Source organism: Melozone crissalis, unplaced genomic scaffold (assembly GCF_028551555.1).
Source record: "Melozone crissalis strain CALT ecotype California unplaced genomic scaffold, PUWL_Pcris_2 ptg000062l_1, whole genome shotgun sequence".
Taxonomy (NCBI): domain Eukaryota; kingdom Metazoa; phylum Chordata; class Aves; order Passeriformes; family Passerellidae; genus Melozone; species Melozone crissalis.
The window spans coordinates 2,557,810-2,578,003 of NW_026535840.1; the positions used below are offsets into that span (position 1 = coordinate 2,557,810).

General features: G+C 43.7%; 1 protein-coding gene across 4 annotated transcripts in view; it reads left to right on the forward strand.

Annotated features, from left to right (window-relative positions):
* CTNNA3 (catenin alpha 3) overlaps window positions 1–20,194 on the forward strand; it is a 411,267-nt gene that overhangs the window by 378,188 nt on the left and 12,885 nt on the right. For 3 of the 4 annotated variants that reach the window (XM_054288363.1, XM_054288359.1, XM_054288361.1), the window contains 2 exons: window positions 11,318–11,423; window positions 19,117–19,251. In XM_054288363.1, coding sequence (XP_054144338.1) covers window positions 11,318–11,423; window positions 19,117–19,251 — 241 coding nt within the window. The remainder of the gene's footprint in view (window positions 1–11,317; window positions 11,424–19,116; window positions 19,252–20,194) is intronic. The other variant, XM_054288362.1, reaches the window with a different exon arrangement.

The following is a 20,194-nucleotide window of genomic DNA, read 5'->3' on the forward strand; positions in this document are numbered from 1 at the left end:
TCTTACACAGCATAGTTTCTATTTTAACAATTTTTATAGCCTAAAACTGTATTTAACACAGTGCCTAAGAGAATTAATACAGCATTGCTTTCTAACACAACACATACAATATTCATTTGAATATTTGCTAAAAGCCAATCATAAAATACATGCATTTTTCACAGGTACCATGGCAGTCCTGGCCTGCTGGACAAGGACAAGCCTTGATGTGTCCTTTGCACTGTCCCCTCCCAGCCCAGCTCAGAGTGCAGGGGCCCTGCATTCAAAGCCTAATGTGTGCTCACTAGTTTAATGTTGCTTGTTCAGAACCCAGTTGCTGCTACTGAGAGTAAATCCCTGAAACACAGGCTGTGAGGTCCTGGGGTGGTTTCCTGTATTAGGTTAAAATCTCCAGGGAATTCATGTTCATGACAGGAAAAAAATGGGAGAGTGCAGATTGATGAGGCAAATAGCAGAGAGTTCTCCTGCAGTCACTGAAACAGTAACTGTGGCAATGTAACACAGTGATTAAAATGACAGACATCCAAATGAAAGTCTGTGACTGGAAATGGAAGTGTTCTTTGAAAAGCTGGCTCTGGAAGCAAAAGGAGATGGAGAAGCATCTGAGGGATAATGAGAGTAAAAAGAGGTGAGAGGCATACACAGTGTCTGGTGGAGGTGGCACAACACTTGAGATGTTGTGGTGTTCCCTCACTTTGCACTAATGGTGTTTGTGTATGGCTGTGAGAGGCAGATCATAGGAATTCTGGTGATATATTTCTGCTGGCACAGGAAATGGTGAGTGGGAAATTGAAAACTGGGGAAACCAGTTTACAGTTTCTACAGCTGTAAATAATGTCCTCTGGAACGAAACTTGAGCTTCATGGATGCCATCTACCTACAGAAGGGATAATCAGATTTATCCAGCTGCATTATCTTGTACAAACCACTGCTTTTATTATCATTTAATCTCTTTTTAACAAACTAGTGCCAAATGTAGAAGTATTTCTATGTTTATATGTGCTTACAGAGCTGAAAATCCAAGACATGCCATACTTTGACTTGTGTACAGAGAGGGATACCCTTGGATGTTTGGAATTCTCTTGCAGTCTTTGGTAAGGTGCATCATCAAAGTCCAGTTTATACCCAGCTGAGACCAGCTGCAGGACAGCAGCTTCCTCTCTTTCCACTTTTTTTCATGACTACAGGCTTTTGACATTTTTTTTTTTAGTTCAGTGTAAAATCCACTGATTAAATAGTTTAGCAACCACAGTGAGCTTTGTGAAGTGCTTTTTATCTTTAGATCACAATGACAATTTGATAATTTTTTTTTTTTATATCTAGATAAAAGTATTTCATTATATGGTATTCTGTTCTTTAATATATATGGCTGGTCTCAACTGGACAGAAATTACACATTTTCATTAACACATTTCATCATGGTTGCAAGAGAGCTGCAAGTGTCTTAGAGTGTAGAGAAGACGTGGACTTTGGGGTGTAGAAGTGAAGGGAAAGGTCTGTGTGTGTGCACAAGTGTAAGTGTGGGAAGATGGCACAATTCTTTGATTTTCATCTCTATAACTAGTGTGTGTAAACATGCAGGCACTGCTGTGTGTGGTTGCTGCACACATGAATATTCAGTGCAGCAGAGTCAGACCTGTACCCCTTTGATGCTTTGCTTCCCACATTCTGTTGTTGCTGTGATCAGTTTTGTCAGAATTGTGATTTAACAACTTACAGTCAAAATTTCAGCTGCTTTTCTGCCTCCCAGGCTGCAAGTACAGCTTCTCTCCTGACATACCTTCCTCTGTTCCACCTGACTGCTGCTTTGTGTTCTCTTCCATATTATTTTAAGAGGCAGTTCCAGATTCTGAAGCATCCCTGATAGGTAACATTATTATCAGCAACTACTCAAGTAGTATCAGCATTTTTCCCTCTGAATGATATCAGGGTGTCTCAGTTCCACAAGTGATATGGTCAGGATGGTACAGCAGTGTTCTGCTATATGGAACTACATTCTGAAGCAAGAATTCTTTTCTGGTTTTATGCTTTTTAAAACTGTGGACCAGAAATAATTCTAGTGACAGTTTTTGCAGTGCTCATCTTTGACCGTGCAGCCAAGTTTGCAGTGCCTGGATTGCTCTAACAAACTTCCTTCAGCTGACAAAATATGGGAGTGTAGAAATACTCCTGTTTGTCCTTGTCATGTTTAAATAACTGGATGTGACTTCATTTATCCAAGCAGAGAGGAAGAAAACTCAGGGATCTTTAGGAAAAGGTTCCTTCTGTGTTTTTGTAGCCTCAAATACATTGTCCAAGCAGTGCTGCAGACAAAGGCCATTGTGTTTGTCATGGTGCAGACCTGCTGCCTGTTACAGGTGAGAGATGGCCAGCTCTGGGAAAAGCATGGGGAGGTCAGGAGCAGAACTGGTGAGGATGGACCTGAGGGCTGTACAGACAGACAGCCAGGGACCATGTCCTCAGAAGCAGCTGGGGGGATGGGGAGGCAGGGCTCTGCTGCTCGGTGCCCACAATTCCCTGCCACATGGGAGTGGCACTGGAGGTGAGCTACAGATGTACCCCAGAGTTTGTGAAATCTCCACAGCACTCAGGCTTTCCTCTGACACCACAAGTGGTCTTGGTTTTAGTGAGATTCAGGGAATTTTGGACATGGCCATCAGAACTGAAATTGATAATCACTGATGGTCTTTGAAAACTCTGCTTCTGTATTGTATGAAGCACTGAGAAAACTTTTGGTAGCTGTATTTTGGTCTTGGATTGCACAATACAGCAAGTAAGAGAAAAAAACCCAAATGACTGGGTCCCTCATAGAGCAAACTCTTCTAAATAATAGCTTGGCTTTATTTTGTAGAGCTGGTGAAAGGACAGGGGGCTTGGGGAGAGAAGGATGACCCAGATAAGAAAACTACAATGTGAGATCAGCAATGAGTATCTAGATAGCAGAGCAGAAAAAGAAAGAATCATAGGACTGATAGAAAGTTGTATTGATCTAAAAAAACTGCTGTAAATAACAGTAATTTTCAATTCCCATTTCACTGCCACAGAGGTGTAAAGCCTTTAACTAATCCCATGGATTTTTGCACTGGTCTTCATTTTCACTATTTCTTTAGCCAGAGTTGTGTTACCATTCTGCCTTGGAGAAGGGGAGAGTCTGGAAGTACAGCTCCCAGGAGCAGGGACAGGACAGGAGCTGGAGGTGGGCAGGGTGTCACTGCTGCTCCAGACCTTGTTGTCACTTGTGTGAGTGCCGCAAGAACAGCACAGCTCCCTGTGCACAGCACCAGTGACTGCTGCTGGCCAGGAGGAGCTCAGTGCCTGCTCCAGGAATGAGCTGAAGCGTAGAAGCAAACCCAAACCTCATCCATTCTGTTGGCACTCAGTCTTCTCTTTCCTAAACGAAGTTTACATCTTTGCAGGAATTCTCCTACAGAGACCTCATTACTGTAAAAAAGATGAGAAGTGTTTATTTCTCCTCTGTATTGTCATTTGTCTATATTTCCCATTACCTCTTCTTCTGCAGCATGCTGGTGCTGATTCCTGATGGATTTGTGATCTGCTGAAACTCAGTGCTTCTTACTCTCCTGTTGTGTGGGATCTCAGTCTCTCAGAACTGGGGTGCAGGGTGAACGAGACCACCCCTGGGGGGCTCGGGAGTCCTGGAATGTTGCCAGAAATGTCTGGTGGCTGGACTTTGATCCCACAGGGGAGATGACATCAGTATGAGGACAGGAGGATTTCACCGGGGTGAATGGTGAAGGGACAAGTTAATTGGAGTGTGAGATACAGGGTTTAAGATTTCTGTACAGGGGGGTCTAGAGAAGTAAGATGGAGGAATTGGGGCGTGCCCTTCTCCTTCTTCTTCTTCCTCTAGGCCTCCATCTTCTGTGGTGGTGTTGGCACTCTGGGATTGGACCTTACTAGGGGAACACTGGTTAATAAGGGTAGAGGGTATTGGAGAAAAATGATAAATATTGTATACGTAACTCCGGGTATAAAGATAGGTGGCCGCCCCAGGGGCTCTCAGTGTGTGCCCATGGCTGACTGCTGAGCAGAACTCTGTCAGGCCAAGAGAAAATCTTTTAGATAAGCAATTAATAAACACCGAGACCGAGAACAGATCTGAAGTTTCTTCTCGTCCTTTGGAACGCGGGCGACCCAAGGCCATCTTGGGCTTTTCCCAGACCATCTAAACAGCCCCAAAAATCCGACACTGTTGTGTAGGGGCTGACTCTCCATGTGTATCTCTGTGTTTGGTTTTCCTACCTGAGGGTATCTTTTTTTTATTGCATCTACCTTTTCTTCCAGCTCTCCTCAGGTAATTTGTAATTCCAAATCTGGCCTCCTATCCTATTTCCTTCTTCTTTGCCATTAGTATCAAATGTAAGTTCATTAAGCATTCTCTTTATTCCCTTCACCCAAGCCATGAATAAAGGACTGAGCAGCTCCAACACCAAGGCAGAGAAACCAGGTTGCTTCTCTTCTGCCCTCCGCTGTGGCAGTGGCCCTTTGATAACCAGTCCCTCTTGCAGTGTGCTCTTCCAAGTTTGGCCTCTCCTTAGCAATGACTTCATCTGTTTTCCATGTATTGTTTAGGCAGATCATAAAAATGCAACAGGAGAAGGTTTCAGACCCTGCCTGAAGATACATGGTATTTACAGCTTCTAATCTTTCCAGAAGCCATAAACATTTGTTTTCCATTAGTCGGACAATATTTATCCTTGAAAAATCATCTGGGCTGTTTCTCATATCTCTTACATTCTGCCTGCTTTTTTTTGTTTTATTTCAAATTGATAGGATTTATTTGCCCTCAGCAGACACCATTTGGAGCTGACAGACAACAGGGGCAGCTGCTCTGCTGCCCTTGCTGCCAAGAGGTTTGGAGGGGCACCAGGTCAGGGGCTGGCTTGTGCACAGTCAAAAAGGTACCAACCCAGAACAGCCTTTACAAACTTTTTTACTTTACAAAATACTCAGGTTGGGTTTGTGTGTGTTACCCTGCTCTTGCTGTACAAAGCCAGTGCTTTCAGACCTCCTGTCCCTTACTCCTCTTGGAGGGAGATGCAGACCCCATGTATTAGCAGTGCAGGAGGGCAGCAAGGAAGAGAAACTCCTGTATTAAACCCATTTTCACTTCCAGAACAGACAGATACATATTATATGCTGTGTTCACATTGCCTGGAACTCCACTGTCCCATTCTTGGGTCCTTAGAAACCAGATATTTTCCTAAGTCTTAAATTCCTTTACTCACAAAAGGTATTTCTATCTAAAAAACTGCTATTTATTACAATGAGTTTATGTTTGTTTACTTCATGCCTTTGAATGTTTTTTTCACTGTGCCCTTTTCTCATCTGTCCATGCTTTCATTTTTATTACATTAATTTTGTTAAGGAATAGACCTGCTTCAGCCATTGCACCTGTAAATGTCAAGTGGGGGTTTGGCCTTAGTTCAGTTACTTAGTTTTACCAGCATTAAGAGTTCTTATCTTGTAATTTCCAAACCTATACAGCCAGACAGCAACAGAAAGATTTTCATATCATGCGTTTTCCTGCTCTTGGGTCTACTGCTGTAACAAACTGGCTAAAAGAGAGGTCAACTCTGGGATCCACCTGTACAATCTTCAATTACCTTTTACCCATGTGGATTTCCTGAGGAGCTCTGCTGCCTCCTGTTTGTGTAGATGTAACTGATAGAGATGTGCAACCATGTGTAATAAAAGGGATTTTTGATTATAGCCGCAATTCTAAAAAGTAAGATTTTTCTTCCTTGAACGCCAAGCCTTTCACAAATTTAATCTAAAACTCTGCATGTTCAGCTGGGTGGGGCAGGCAAAGCGATCTGCAGGAGAAAATGATTGACTCAGTAAGTTTAGAGCATTTGTAATGAGTGAGGTGTGAATCCTGCTTCCTTGTCCCTGCTCTCAGGACTGCACACAATCACTGGGTTAATAAAACAAAAAACAAACTTCAGAACAGCTCACAGAATAGAGATCAGAATGTGAGACTGGAATCCAGATTTCCTACCATGCCAGTACTGAAGCGCTTTGCAGAGCAGCAGTGGGAGGCAGAAGAAAGAGGAAACACACAGTGTGTTTGGGAAGGAACTGCAGGAGGTACAAATGGTACCTTGGAATGTGGGGACAACTGAATTAACTAACCACAAGTGTGTCCATAAAAGGTAATTATTATTTGTAGGAGTGTCTTTCTGTGAGTAAATAACTGGCTGTACCTTATACAATTGCAGAGTAAGTAATGCACTTTCCTCAGGACAAACATGTAGCTGAAGTAACACTTGCATCACCTGGACAGGAGCTCTGACCTTCCTCACCTCAGGAAATATCCCTGTCCACTCCCCCTCCAAGGAGCCCTTGCCAGCACTCTGCCTCCTTCAGCCCTGACAGATGGACCAGGCTGGGGCTGCTCAGGTGGGCACTGGCCTGGCTTTGGCCAGGATTGCCAGACCTGATCCTGCTCTGAACAGGTTTGCTCAGGTTTGAACAGCAAGAGAGAGGATGCTGGTTAGGAGTGTTTGCAGTCGTGCCTCCTGTGCAGCCCTGGCAGACCTGCAGTTCGAGTGGCAGTGTCAGGACCTGCTGAGCCACCAGCTGGGCCTGATGGCACAAGGGCAGAGCCTGGAGCTCAGGGCCAGAGAGTGCCTGTGAGCACGGGGGCTGTGGCTGGAGCTGGAGCTTTGAGCCCACACCCTGGAGTGCTGTGAAATGTGTCCCTGTGTTGGGGTGTGGGTTCCTCAGCCACTGCTCAGTGCAGCTCCCTCTGCCTGCTTCTGCTGCAGGCAAGTGTGGAGCATTTGCTGAGGGGAGCACAGCATGGAGGGAGAAGCCACCAGCTTTGCTTGCAGACAGAAGAATTTCTCTTCTCTTCTCTCTCTGGAGAAGGTGATGGCAAAAATGTTTTGGAGGTGAAGTAGAAGTTTTCATTACTGTAAGAATCAAGAGTATCAGTGCTTTTCAGAGTGACATACCAGAGTGAAGGAAAACAGAAACTAATGCCCCATACTGATGTCTGCAGGTTGCTGTGGTTAAGTTTAGGCAGACAGGATGGAGTTGCTCTCAGTTCATCCTGGCTTGGAGCAAGAACAATGAGATTTGAGAGGCTTCATGCTCTCTTTCACAATTACCCAAAACCTTTGGTGTTATACTAATTAACACAGTCCAGCTTCTTTCCTCCAGTGATTGTACCTTTCAAGAAACATTGAGGTGAAGTGTTGGGTTTTTTCCTCCTATACCTTTGTGGAGATACTCCAAATGGCTTTCTTTGTATGAAAGAAATAAGGAAATTATTTCCTTCTTTGTACGAAGGAAATAATCCATTTTCTTTTGTGTCAGACTTAGCTGGATGTCTCTCTATATATTATTTATGGTGTACTCCTGGTTTTGTTGTTGGATGGAGTAGCTGATTTGAGCTCCAGTAACAATCCATCACTACCTTGGGGAGATATAATTGCTTGTAAGTATAGCACTTCATGTCTTGTCTTTGTTTTTCATTGCCTTGAATGTGTTGTCAGCTTGCTCAGCCTGTAAGGCTTTATGCTTGGAAATAGTGAGGTGTGAGGAAAATAGATGCATTAGATCCTCCATGCAATGAATCCAGGCTCTGCTGTTGCAGGTTTTGAACTCAATGAATTCACTGGGGACCAACGTCAGTAACTGAGTGTGTGAGGTAAAGTCTAGCCTTAAACATTAAAGACTGGAAGCAGGGAAGTAACAGTAAGATTAAAGCTGACTTGAAAAAAAAAATAAATATTACACAGTTTCCATAGCCGAGAAATTAGAACTTCTTTAGGGGAAGAGGTAGAAGACGCCAGAGTGGAGAAATTTTGTGATGTTGTTGACCAACAGATGGTAGTTGGTGGAAAGTTTTTTTATATTTGTTTCTTGAACAGCTGTAGGTGCATGAGCTATTGCATGTAGGTGTGCACTATCCACCGTGATTTGGGATGCTTCAGCATGTAGTGGAGGAGGATCAGGGAGTAGATCTGTAGGAGGAAAGGGATGCTGTTACAGTGATACAGAGAAAGACCTAAATATCTGGAAAAACATTCCAGAGAGTGAGATGGATAGCTCAGGGAAACATTGCCTTTAAAGCAAAGTGTTTTTTCATACTTCAGACTTATCACAAAAAAATTCAAGTGCATATAAAACTGCTAGGAAGCTGTGCAGTGGCTGAGGAAAACAACCTAGATGATTTAATAGACTTTATGTGTCTCTAACATCTGGATTCAGGGAGTTAATCTGAGTTAGTGGCATTCTGAATCTATTGAGTTTGTGCTAAATCAGGAGAAGTGGGAATTCACAAAGTGCACAGCTGCACTGGTGTCATTTGAAGGCAACATTCATTGAACCTGGTAGTTATTCACCCAAACCCCTGGAACTCCTTTGTTGAATTTGAAACTATAAAATCCCAGCACTGCAGAGCCCTCAGCAGAGGATGGAGGGATCCCACCCTCAGAACAGGCACGGCTGCTGTTGCCCCTTGGCAGGGGTGGTGCCACAGCCCCTCCAGAGGGGAGCTCTGAACCTCAGCCCTGCAGCCTCTCGAGGACTCTCCGCGTGTCCCACAGCCTCTCCTGCTCAGCATTCCTCCTCTGCCCCACTCCAAACTCCGGGTTGTTGTGGGTGTGAACCCCTATGTCTCTCCTTGTGTTTATGACATGTAATCATCCTTTTTGCTCAGCTCCCAGTGTGTCCAAGCTTCCTTCATGGAAACCCTCACAGAGCTGCAGCCTTACCAAAACAGGGAAAGCTGCAGGAATGCTTTGTGTAGGCTTTTACTGGGGTGTGTACCTCAGTGCTGTCTGCTGTTCTCCCAGCAGCTCTGCCTCAGGGACTCCTGTTCAGACTGATGGCTGAAACACTGAAACAACCCCTCTGGCTTTGTACAGGAATGCTATAGGGACTCTCTTTCTAATCAGTAGATTACTTGGTCAAAATTTAGTGTTTGCACTTGAACCAACATCCTGTTTAGTTTTTTTTTTTTTCTTTTTCCTCTGTTTCTTCCATTTGGCCAGTGATTCAGCAGATCTGGTGTACTTTCCCAAATATTCCTTTCAGAGTACTCAGAATTTCCCAGCATCATTAACTGGGACTAATGGCTTATTATGCTATACTGTAAGACAGCTAAGCCTCTGCTTTATATCAAAGGCTCTGGATTTTACATGAAAGTTAAAAAAGGAGCACAGACGCTCCTTGGTGGTGTAGGAAAGGAGCTTTCTGTCTTCTTATTGTGCTGGGGATTCAGCCCATTTTAACACACGGCTGAGGCATTCCTGGGTATTTAACATTTATGTCAAGACTGAGCTGTGGCTGAAAGCTCAGAGGCATCACACCCCACATTTCTTAGGGGCTGTAGAGGAGAACTTGAGTCATTGATGCATTAGGTGCCCCGTGGGGCAGAAATCTCCAGAACAGTCCTTGCTGAGTGCACCTCTAGTGGCTCTGAGGGTGGCCATGTCTGTGGGGAAAAGTAACGCTTCATTTTAATTTCTCTGAAGTAATTTTTTGGGGTGGAATTATTTCATTCTCATTAGATCTCTGAGGGTACAAGGAAATTCCTGGTTTAATTGGAGAACTTTACCCTCAAAGCCAGCTTCAAATGTCAGCAAAGCTGCTGCAGGTCCAAGAACTACCTAAGCAGCAATGGCTTGAACTGTCCATGCCATCTCTTCTTTGCTGGCTGTTTTAATCCTGGGTTGTGTTCACCTTTGGTATTGTTTGGCTGGTCCTGGGTTGGACCTTGCCAGGGCTGCTGGTAGTTTGTGGAGCAGCTGAAGGATGTGCTGTGGATGCCTGACAAACCTCTGGCCTTTGTTGCAGTGCAAATAACAATGAACCAGTGGCCTGGAATGGAGGGAAGGGTCAGTAGGCACACAAAAGAATTGGGCCTAAGGATTCAAAGGGAAAAGACCAGGAGAGGCAGATGGAAGACACAGTGAGGGCTCAAGTACTCAATCCTAGATTCAGGGGATTGCATTTGCAAATTCATTCCCCACATACTTTGCCATAACAAGAAGGTGCCTTTCTTGAGGAACAGTGGTGTGTAAAATACTGGATTCTAGGTTGTTCCAATTGTGGGCTTCCAAAGTGGAGAATAAGGAACTTTAATTAGTAAAGTATGCTTTCCCCCAAGAACTTATAGCTCTTTGCTGAGCAATATGATTAATCAAGCAGAGATTAAACATTATCTGTCATCTTGTGTTGTCACCACTGTCATTTCCTGACTGCAGTGCTGGTACAGGTCCATACTATAGTATTTTTAGGTTAAATGAGTTTTTTTAGTGGAATGGTCTTTACACATAAATCCATACTGACTTGGAAGAGAAGGGTCTTCTCATTTGAACAAAGACTTACATCAATCTTTTTCATGTTGTCTACTTCCTTTGTCCAGTGCTGAACTTGTAAATTGATTTTGGGCCTTTGGAAATTAAATGCTTAGTGAAACTAGAAGTATTCCTGTCAAAGATGTTGGAAGGCAAAGCTGAGTTCAGCAGCATTGCTCCCTTTATACATGCATGAAGTACAATTAAGTGTTGATTTTAGTTCAGCTGAAGTGTTTCAACATTAAAGAGGCTGAGGCTCAAGCAAATGTGAAGAGAAGGGTGGTCATACTTCCTGCCTCAAGTAGTCACATTTTACTTCTTAGCTCTTAGAAACATTCTCCTGTAATTAAAGCAGCTTTTTGGACTTGGGAGGAGGGCATACAGAAAGTGTCTGACTTTCTGGCAGACTGTTCACAAGAATTTGGCTGTTTTCCTGGACTGAAATTCTGAGGAAATTCTCTAATTTTTTCGGAAGTATTTTTCTGATACAGCATATCTGTGTTCTGAGTGGCACATGTAAGCTGATGTGCAGCCCTGTTCATATATCTCTGTTTGGATGTGGGTGCACCAATTACATTTTTAAAACCCCAACTAAACCAACCCTGCTATTTTTCTGACCAGATATGCATAATGGCTCTCAGAATACACTGAGCTGAACTTCCTTGGAACATATTACTAGAAAATGGAACGGAAAGGAACCTCATATAACTCTGGGAATAGCAAACTGCCCAAGAAATTTCTTAAAATCAGGATTTGGCATGGGTTGTACTTTCAATATGAAGAAACTGTAACATCTTTCTGGTGCTTCTGCATCCTGTTGATGCCAAACAGTACAAATTCGTGGGACATGAAAACACTTGGGGGAGGATTTAATTACTGTCACTTGTGTATGGATTATTGCTTTGTTTAATTGAGTTGTTCTGCACCTAGTGTGCAGGGCTGTGATTTATTCTGTGATTTATTTTGTCCGTGCTTCTCTGCAGGGGGAGAGGCCCTCTGAAGCACACGGCCGATGTCATCAACGCCGCCAAGGTGATCTCGGAGTCAGGCTCGCGCATGGACGCCCTGGCGCGGCTCATCGCCGACCAGGTGAGCTGCACTGCAGGAGCCTGCCCTGCTCAGCCTCACCCCAGCTCCTCCCAGGGGCTGCTGAGGGAGTGCCTGGGACACAGCTTCTGTCTGAGCCTCCCTCTGTGTGTATCTGTTGTAATCTTGTTGTATTTCTGAAGTCCCATTCTAAAGTCTCGTACCTTCTCAGTGATACTTCTTGGGGGCAGTTCTTCACAGCTCTGACTTCTTCTGCTGCTTGTTGCTGCTTCTTAGTCAGGGCTCCTTCCAGGCTCTCCCTGACTAGCCAAGCCCAGCCCCTTTTATCCCAGTTATCTTCACTAGCCACAGCTACAGCCCAATTAAAGACATCGCAGCTGCAGCCCATCAAAAACAACCGGGGCTTATCAGGGCAAGGCCTATATACAGATATTCAATATACAATACAGATATTTTACTAAGACTCCTACTATATTTCCCCCTTTTCATTTACTTACAGAGACAGGTTTTACATATTCCACTTATAATTACATAATACATATATTTTCCCAGCTCTCGACTGTACAATACAATACAACTAGGACTTCTACTATATTTTTCCCCCTTTTTACAGAAACATATTTAGATGGACACAATATACTACATATATTCTACCACAGCTCTTGGCTGCACAACACATATATTTACCATGACTCGAAGGCCATGTTTCCCCACAGCTTCCTGATTCAAAGGCCATAATCCAACACAACTCCTGGCTGCCACAGCTCCTTGATTCAATGGCCATGCTTCTCCACAGCTCTAGGCTGTCTTAGCCACCACAGCTCTCAGGCTGCTTATCTCCATCACGTTGGGGTCACCAGATGTTGTAATCTTGTTGTATTTCTAAAGTCCCATACTGTTGCAAAAATATTTCAAAAGTCTCGTACCTTCTCGGTAATACTTCTTGGGGACAGTTCTTCACAGTTCTGATTTCTTCTCCTGCTTGTTGCTTCTCCTGCTTGTTGCTCCTTCTTTATCAGGGCTCCTTGTCAGCTCTCTTTGGCCAAGCCCAGCCCCTTTTATCCTTGTTATCTTCACTAGCTAGAGCTACAGCCCAGTTAAGGACATCGCAGCTGCAGCCCATCAAAAACAACCAGGGCTTATCAGGGCAAGGCCTATATACAGATATTCAATATACAATACAGATATTTTACTAAGACTCCTACTATATGTATCCATGGTCTGTTCATGTACACCTGAAAGGGACGTGTACGTACATGAAACGTGTCTAGGGACACAGATCCATCTGCACATGTGTTTGTACATGTGTCTGAATATTTGGGAGGTCCCTTAAGCTCTGAATGCAACATTTTAGACATAAAGTATATATGAACTTGTATATAGCTACACATTTAAAATATATATATTTTAAATCACACGTGTCTAGGGACACAGATCCATCTGCACATGTGTTTGTACATGTGTCTGAATATTTGTGAGCTCCCTTAAGCTCTGAGTGCAACATTTTAGACATACAGAATATATGAACATGTATACAGATACACATTTAAAATATATATGTTCATGGCTGCTTTAATTAATTAATTAATTTATTTATTATTAACATATTAAGGCTTATGTATATAAATAGTTGTATAAAAAGCTGTTGTCCTGCTTTAACCCCAACTGGCAACTGAGTACAATGCAGCTGCTCGGTCACCTACTCCTGGAACTGGAAAAAAAGAAAACCTCATGGGTAGTTGTAAAAAGTTTATTAATTTAAAATATAATAGTAGTAGTAGTAGTACTAGCATTGATGCTGAAAGAGAGGGGGAGAGAGGACTGAGACCAGAGAGAAAGAAGGGATGCCCAGCACAATTCCCCAGCATGTGCTGCCTGATGCCCAGCCTGTCCCTGAACAGCAGTCAGCCCCTTCCAGGTGAGTCCCCCATGCTGGCCATGGCACTCCATGGAACTGGTATGGAAGAGCTTTGGCCAGTTCACATCACCTGTCCTGGCCGTGCTCCCCCCCAGCTGCCTGCACGCTGCTCACTGCAGAGGGTGGGACACTGAAAGGTCCTTGTGTGCCACCTTCTTCCCATTCTTCATCCAGCAGAGCAGGGGGCCAGCCCCTGTGGAGAGCAGGAGCTCTGTGCCAGGCAAAGGCAGCAGCTGTGCAGGCAGCATTGCAGAGCTGCAGGCTCATCCTCTCCTGAGTGAGCTGGGGAATTGCCCAGCAGCAATGCAGCTGCTCCAGGTGAGCTGTGGGAGCACAGCAGGGAGGCACTGGCACAGAGCTCTGCTGCTCTGGGCTCTGAGCACCAGCTTAGGAAGGACAGACTTGTCTGGCTCCAGAATGGTTTGCTCTCCACCCTCTGCAGAGTCACAGAATCCACACTTTTCCTGTACTTTCTTTCCTTGCCCCCCACCGCTAACACTGTCTGTTTTGGCCTCTGCAAATCTGCAGCTTGAAGGTGATTTTTGGTTTTGCATTTAGTTTTTATTTGAAGTTATTTTAAGTAACTCTTATGAGTTACTAATCACCATGAAATGCCAAGTGTTAGAGCTGGAAGGTGTGCTTTATCTCTGTTGGAGTTTTAGATGGCTCAACCTCCCCCAGAAGAGCCCAGCAGAGCAGGGTAGCTCAGCAGCCTGCCTAGGGGAGCTGCAGTGGCACGGGGCACCCCTGCACCTCCTCACCAGGCTGGCTGGGTCTCCTTAGGGCTGTGCAACACCAGCAGAGCAGTGCAGGTGTCACACCTGAAGCATTTCTTCCTTTGTGGCTGCCTTTCAGGTCCAGGGCAGCACAGGACAGTCACTGTTTCCACACCCTCATGTGCTCTCTCTTCTCCCTTCACTTTTTATTTTCATATTCAGTGCTTGCTTTCCTACTGTCTAGAAAGAAACCTCAGTCTGTTAGTGGTTGTCCTGTGTCTCTCTGAATTCCAGGTAACAAAGAATTTCTAGTTTGTATCTATACAGTTGTGATCAGATTTGTGGAAAAAATAGGTAAAATGTCTGAATTCCCCAATTCCTGATCTTAACACACTTTCTTCCAGCACTGGACAACAGCTGCTTTCAAGATTTTATCTATTACTGATTAAAATTCAAACCCGTCACTGATACACTGCAGAAACTGATGACATAGCAAAGGCAAAGCTGACTAAGGATCATAAATTCCTGTTGGTTTTTAGGACAGGGAATCCACTCTCACTGAAATATTTCTTCTATGAAAGAAAGATTTCAGCTGTATTAGTACAATGACTCCAGCCTAGAAATATGAGCAAATCAGTGTGAGGAGAAAGTATTCATGAACCACTAGTGGTGATAATTCGTGTGTCCCCTCAGAGCTGCTGGGAAATGTGACATCACTGAGGTTATTGTAACCCATTTACTGAGTTCACTCCAGCTCCTTGCCTTGGTCCTCACCTAGAGCTTGCACACAGCTGGCACCCAGGGGCCCCCTGAGCCCTGGGATTTGTGCATCTGAAGGACACTCCTTACTTACAGGTGTTGCTTGGATTTTAGATGCAGTTTTACATTACATTATATGCATTAAAACCAGAAAAATCCAAATCAAAAGATGGCCCAAGGCAGCCCTTCCAGTTATGGTGAACACAATTGCAAGTATTGCTAGGTAGGTGTCAAATTTATTAAAGAGAATCTTGCTTTGTTCCTGCTATTACAGATAGTCTTATTATGATCCTCTCACTCCTTGCATGGCTAGAAAGCTTTTAACTTCTGTTAAAAGAAGGTTTAAAAGGTTTTTTTTGGCTGTGCAAGTTATTCTTTAACTTAGAAAGCTCTTTTCTTATTGTGGTGGTTTTTTTTAAATCTTGACGGTATTTTCAAATTCCTTTTCTCAGCTGTTTTTTTGCCAGGTTTCCTATGCCCTGTACTTCTGGGGTCTTAAAATAAAATAAACTTTACATTCCTCTGGGCAACCACATAACTGTTCTCTGAATTTGGGCCAAACTGGATAAGCCCTTCAGGAATTTGGTACCCAGTCAAACATGAGTATTGCTTTCCTGAGCAGCATTTGGACTTTTTAGTGGAGTATTTCACATGTTGCCTTTTACTAACAACTAAATTCTGTAGCGCTTCTATTATGTGAAACAAAAGGATTGATATGATTTTTATAGCTCCCTGTTGCTGTGTTTGAAGAGACGGCATACAGCATGCTACAATCAGCACAACTCAGCTGTATTTCAGCCCAGAGTCACAAGCACTTCTAGGATGGCTCAGAGTAACAAGGGTCCAAATCCTCACAGTTACAGCATCAACAGCAACTTACACACCTGAATCACAAGTGCATTATAAATTCATTATCAGGAGACGTTCCCTTTTGTCAGAAGATTCTTGTTCTTTCTTCCTTCTGTCCGAAGATTTTTGCTGCTTGATGTGACCTGGAAGCCCTAAGATGATGAAGGCAGTGAGTGCCTCCCCCTGGGTTGATGAAATGTGCTGAAGAGTGAGGTCTGTATTAAGAGCCTGCTCTGTGTTGCACCCACTGGGCTCCCAGTCAGGCAGGCCTGGCTGGGCTCATTCAGAGTGCAGTTTGTCAGAGCTAATTGCAGTGTGTAAATAATCCCTTTGGGTGACACAACCCCACTGGGGGAGCAGCAAAGCTGCCTCCTGTCTGTGCCCAGCACACATTTGTAGTAGGTGGTGTGTGGTTATCCCCAATATTGATCACCATGAAGACAGGTTTGGGTTCTGTAGAGAAATGCTTTGGCCTTGGTTAGCAAGGGGATGAAGTGAGAACAAAGCAAACCCAGAATGGTCTGTGGGCAGAAGCTCCTGTGCATTGTTCATTCACACCCTCTGTGCCACTGCTGTGCCACTGGCTTTATCACTTGGATGGTGAGTGCTGGTTTCAGTCTGGTTTTAATTACTGCATTATTTTAATTTCTCACATTGTTTGGATGTTCTGGTGGATATTCTCTTGGGTAAAATAGCACTGCATCTTTGGGATGCAGGTCAGTTCTGATGCTGCTCTTACAGAAAGCCCTTGGCAGCAACAGCCACTGCCCACAGGATGTGTGGGGAAAAACCTCTCAGAATCTGATGGGCTCTCCAGTCAGGAATGTGCAGCAGTAAACTGGTAACCATCAATTACTGTGGGATGGTGAAACTCAGAATTTATTGATTGTCCTTCTGTTGCAGCCTAGTGTTTGGTTTTGCTGGTGAGCAAGTGCTGCTTGTACCAGCTGCTCCTGAGCAGTAGGTAGATGACTCCTTGTGCAGTGTCCTCCCTGCAGAACATTTGTTCCCAGCATCTGCTGATGGCTGATCTGACGTGCTGCAAGGCATGAGGTTTCATTTTCTGGCCAGCCTGAGCCTCTGCTGCAGTGCTGAGCCAGAGCTCAGGCACGGATCCACTGCTCCCTGCTGCTGCCAGGAGGTGACACCGGCTATTGACACAGCTTGGAGAGCGTGGCCTGGCTTCATGGTGCTCCCAGCCCCCTGCAGCCAAGCCAGAATTTACACTGCCAAACATATGGTTATGGTACCCTCAATGTGGGGAAATTGTCCTTGATAATTTTCCATTTGTTTGTCCAGTAATTTCTTCTGCTTACATAAAATTTTAATATCACCATTCTGTAACAAAGATTTCTGCAATTTAACAACCCTCATGTTAAAAACCATTTCCTTTGTTTTGTGCTCCTGGGAGTCACTGTTAATGACCCCTGGGGTCTGTAATGGAGGAAGAATTACAGGATTCAGTAAAATCTTTCTCCTTCCATCTGGGCCTTGGCTGGGCAAGGATGCACGGGATCTACTCAGGTAGTGCAGCTGTGAATATGCCACTGCATAATTACATTTCAGGAGAATTTTCTTATCCAATGCCCTGCATTTGCTTTTTTGAATCCTTCTGGTACTGAAAGTGTTTGCACAGAACCTCAAGGTCTTGCTCTTGAGTGCAGTTTCCTGCCCTTTGATGTGTATCATCTGTAGCATTCCTAAAGTGGTGCCCATTTCTTCTGTAAGGCTGTGTAAGAGAGACAGCACTGTGACTAACCTGACACAAGAAAATAAAAGAGTACTATGTAATAATCATTCTTGTCTCTGAACTTCTGTAATTGGCATTGTCACTGTTTGAAGTGGATGAGGCACTATATTGGCACCCTATACACTTTTCTCTTGAGTTTTTCTGGCCAGAGGGATAAAATCAAAGTGTAACTAAGGAGAAAGGAAAAAGAACAGAGGAGGAAGAATGTCATTCCAGGAATACACACCATCTTGGTATTATGAGTTGTGATGCTCTAAGGGATTGTATTGTACTTTACTTGAAATGTATTTTTTATTAATTAAATTAAATAAACAGTGAGTATTCCAGCTTTCTGAACACTGAGATACTGTTATATGAATACTGATTTGGGCAGTTCTTAAAGCAGTGCTTAATAAGGAAGAAATAAAAACATATTTTAGGTCAGTTTTCTATCAGATAGAAAGAAAACATGTCCAGGAAATGTTCTGGTTTTGCTGTAAACTGTGCCCAGATACAGGAAACAATAATGGACGTAGCAGAACATGAGGTAAGGACTGATGTTAAGTCATATTAATTAATTTAAAATTGTACACTCTGACCTTGTTTACTGTTACCTTTTGCTAAGTCTGAAGCATGAACTTGCTATTATTGCATAGCCATGAAGAACAGCATTGTCACAGCAGCCCTTTGAACACATACTGTTGCTTCAGCAAAGCCAGGAGCTGAAATACTTTTGGAGTTAAGTAGAATTGGTGCTTTTTCTGGCTCCTGGTGGGTTTGGATTTAAATCCACTGACCACAATTCAATAAAACCACAGGTGATTGTTGACAGTGTGCATTTGGTGGGGATGTGTCTTTGCTTTCCCAGTATGCAAAGCTGAGAGTTTCCTGTCAAAAGGAAGGGGCTGTATTTGTCATGTGTGCACCACACCCAGTCCAACACCATGTCTGCACCTGCAGGGATCTTGTGCTTATTTATGCTCTTACTCTCTGCAGCTGTGGGAGCACAGCAGGGGCTCACCATTCCCCTTAGGATCCCTTTATTCTGCCAGAGCAATGGGAATCAGCCTTAGAACAAATTCATACCCAGCCTTTCATGGCTGGCCTGGTACCCACAGAGCAACGTTGCACTCCAAGTACTCCATGTATTCTGGGGAAAAAAATAGGTTACAGCAATCCTGGTTTGATTTCTGTAATATAAATCTATATTGTTAAAAATATTGACAGTTTTTATTGTGACTTTTCAATAAGACATTCTAATTTTGCTGTTCCCACAGCGAGAGAGGATCTGCAGATTGAATTCAGTACAGTCTAGATGGAACACAAAAAACCCCCATAGATCTGGTTAAAAGATAAAGCATAACATACAGATATTAACATGTCTCTGCATGTGTGGTTACACAGCCCATGAAATCTGTTTGGATTGCTCTCATCACTGTTTATAGAGGTATTTTCTTAGAGATCATCTAAGGACTGGAAGTAATTACTCTATACATTAAAGATATGTTTAGAAATCCTGCTAAGGCAAGCTCAGCAATGTTAAATACAGAGTGCATGTGGGGAATCTTAGGCTTCATCTGAGCTTCCAACTACAGATTAAAAAACTTCCCAAGGGGAATGAACTTAGCAGCCTGATAAACTGCAGTGAAAAGCAAGGCTCCAGTAGTCTGCAACTGGAATACTCCCCAGTGAAGTTTCAATGATTCCTGAGATACCATTCTGAATCAGCAGTTACTGAAGTGCTTTATTTATTGTTCTTTTCAGTGCCCAGACCAGTCGTGCAAGCAGGATTTGCTAGCTTACCTAGAACAGATCAAGCTGTACTCCCACCAGCTCAAGATCTGCAGCCAGGTTAAAGCAGAAATCCAGCATCTCGGTGGAGAGCTCATCATGTCTGCAGTAAGTAGAAAAATGGCATCAAGTGCTCTGTTAGTCAGACCTGTGCTTGCAGCATGTTCCACTTCACTCCAAATCCTGTTTTCTTTTCTAATACCCACTTAACAGCAAGAATCTACGGCAGTGACACCTAGAACTTCTGGCTTTAAAGGAATAATCATCACCTGGTCTTTTAAAATTCTCACAGCACATTATCACTGTTATTATGAGGTAGTCTGGTTTGAAGAACTCTAAGGTGCATTAGCTTGCATGTGTGGACTGCAAGCTAATGGGTGTGTCTGAACACAGTGAAAGCAGTCCAGGGTGGAGTTCCAGGCCAGAAAAAAATGCTGCAAGACATTCTACAGGTCTACAGAAATAAATAACAGGAAGAGCAAAGTGACTTGATTCCTGAGTGAATTTATTGATTTCTCTTAAATTTGCTTTAAGAGTTATTAGCTCCTTTACAGCCAAGTATCATTAGCCATGGAAAAGACATTTTGTGCTTTTATGGAACTTTTATGCACTTGGCCTCGGCACAGCCATCCATAAAATGCCTTCACCTTCCCATGTTCTGTGAGGTGTTTCTGCCTGGAGCACATAGGGTTGTGATTTCAAGGTATAAATCTGCCAAACAGCACCAAACCCAGGTAAGACACTGGGCACATTCCTACCCTTCACATACTTGGCACCGTGTTGAGGGGAAACTTCACTCACATAGTTTGGAATGCTTGCTCTCTGTATCTCTCTCCCCCCAGCTGTTCCTCTGTGTCTGTACCTATCCCTGGCTATCTGTGTTCATCTGTCTCTGTGTATCCTGATCTGTATCTGTCTGTATCTCTCTATACCTATCTACCCCCAGTGATACCTGTCTCTGTGTCCCTCCACCTGTCTGTACCTATCTGTATTAATCTCTGCCTGATTCTGTCTTTATCCACCTACACCTGTCTCAGGTCACCCATTTCTG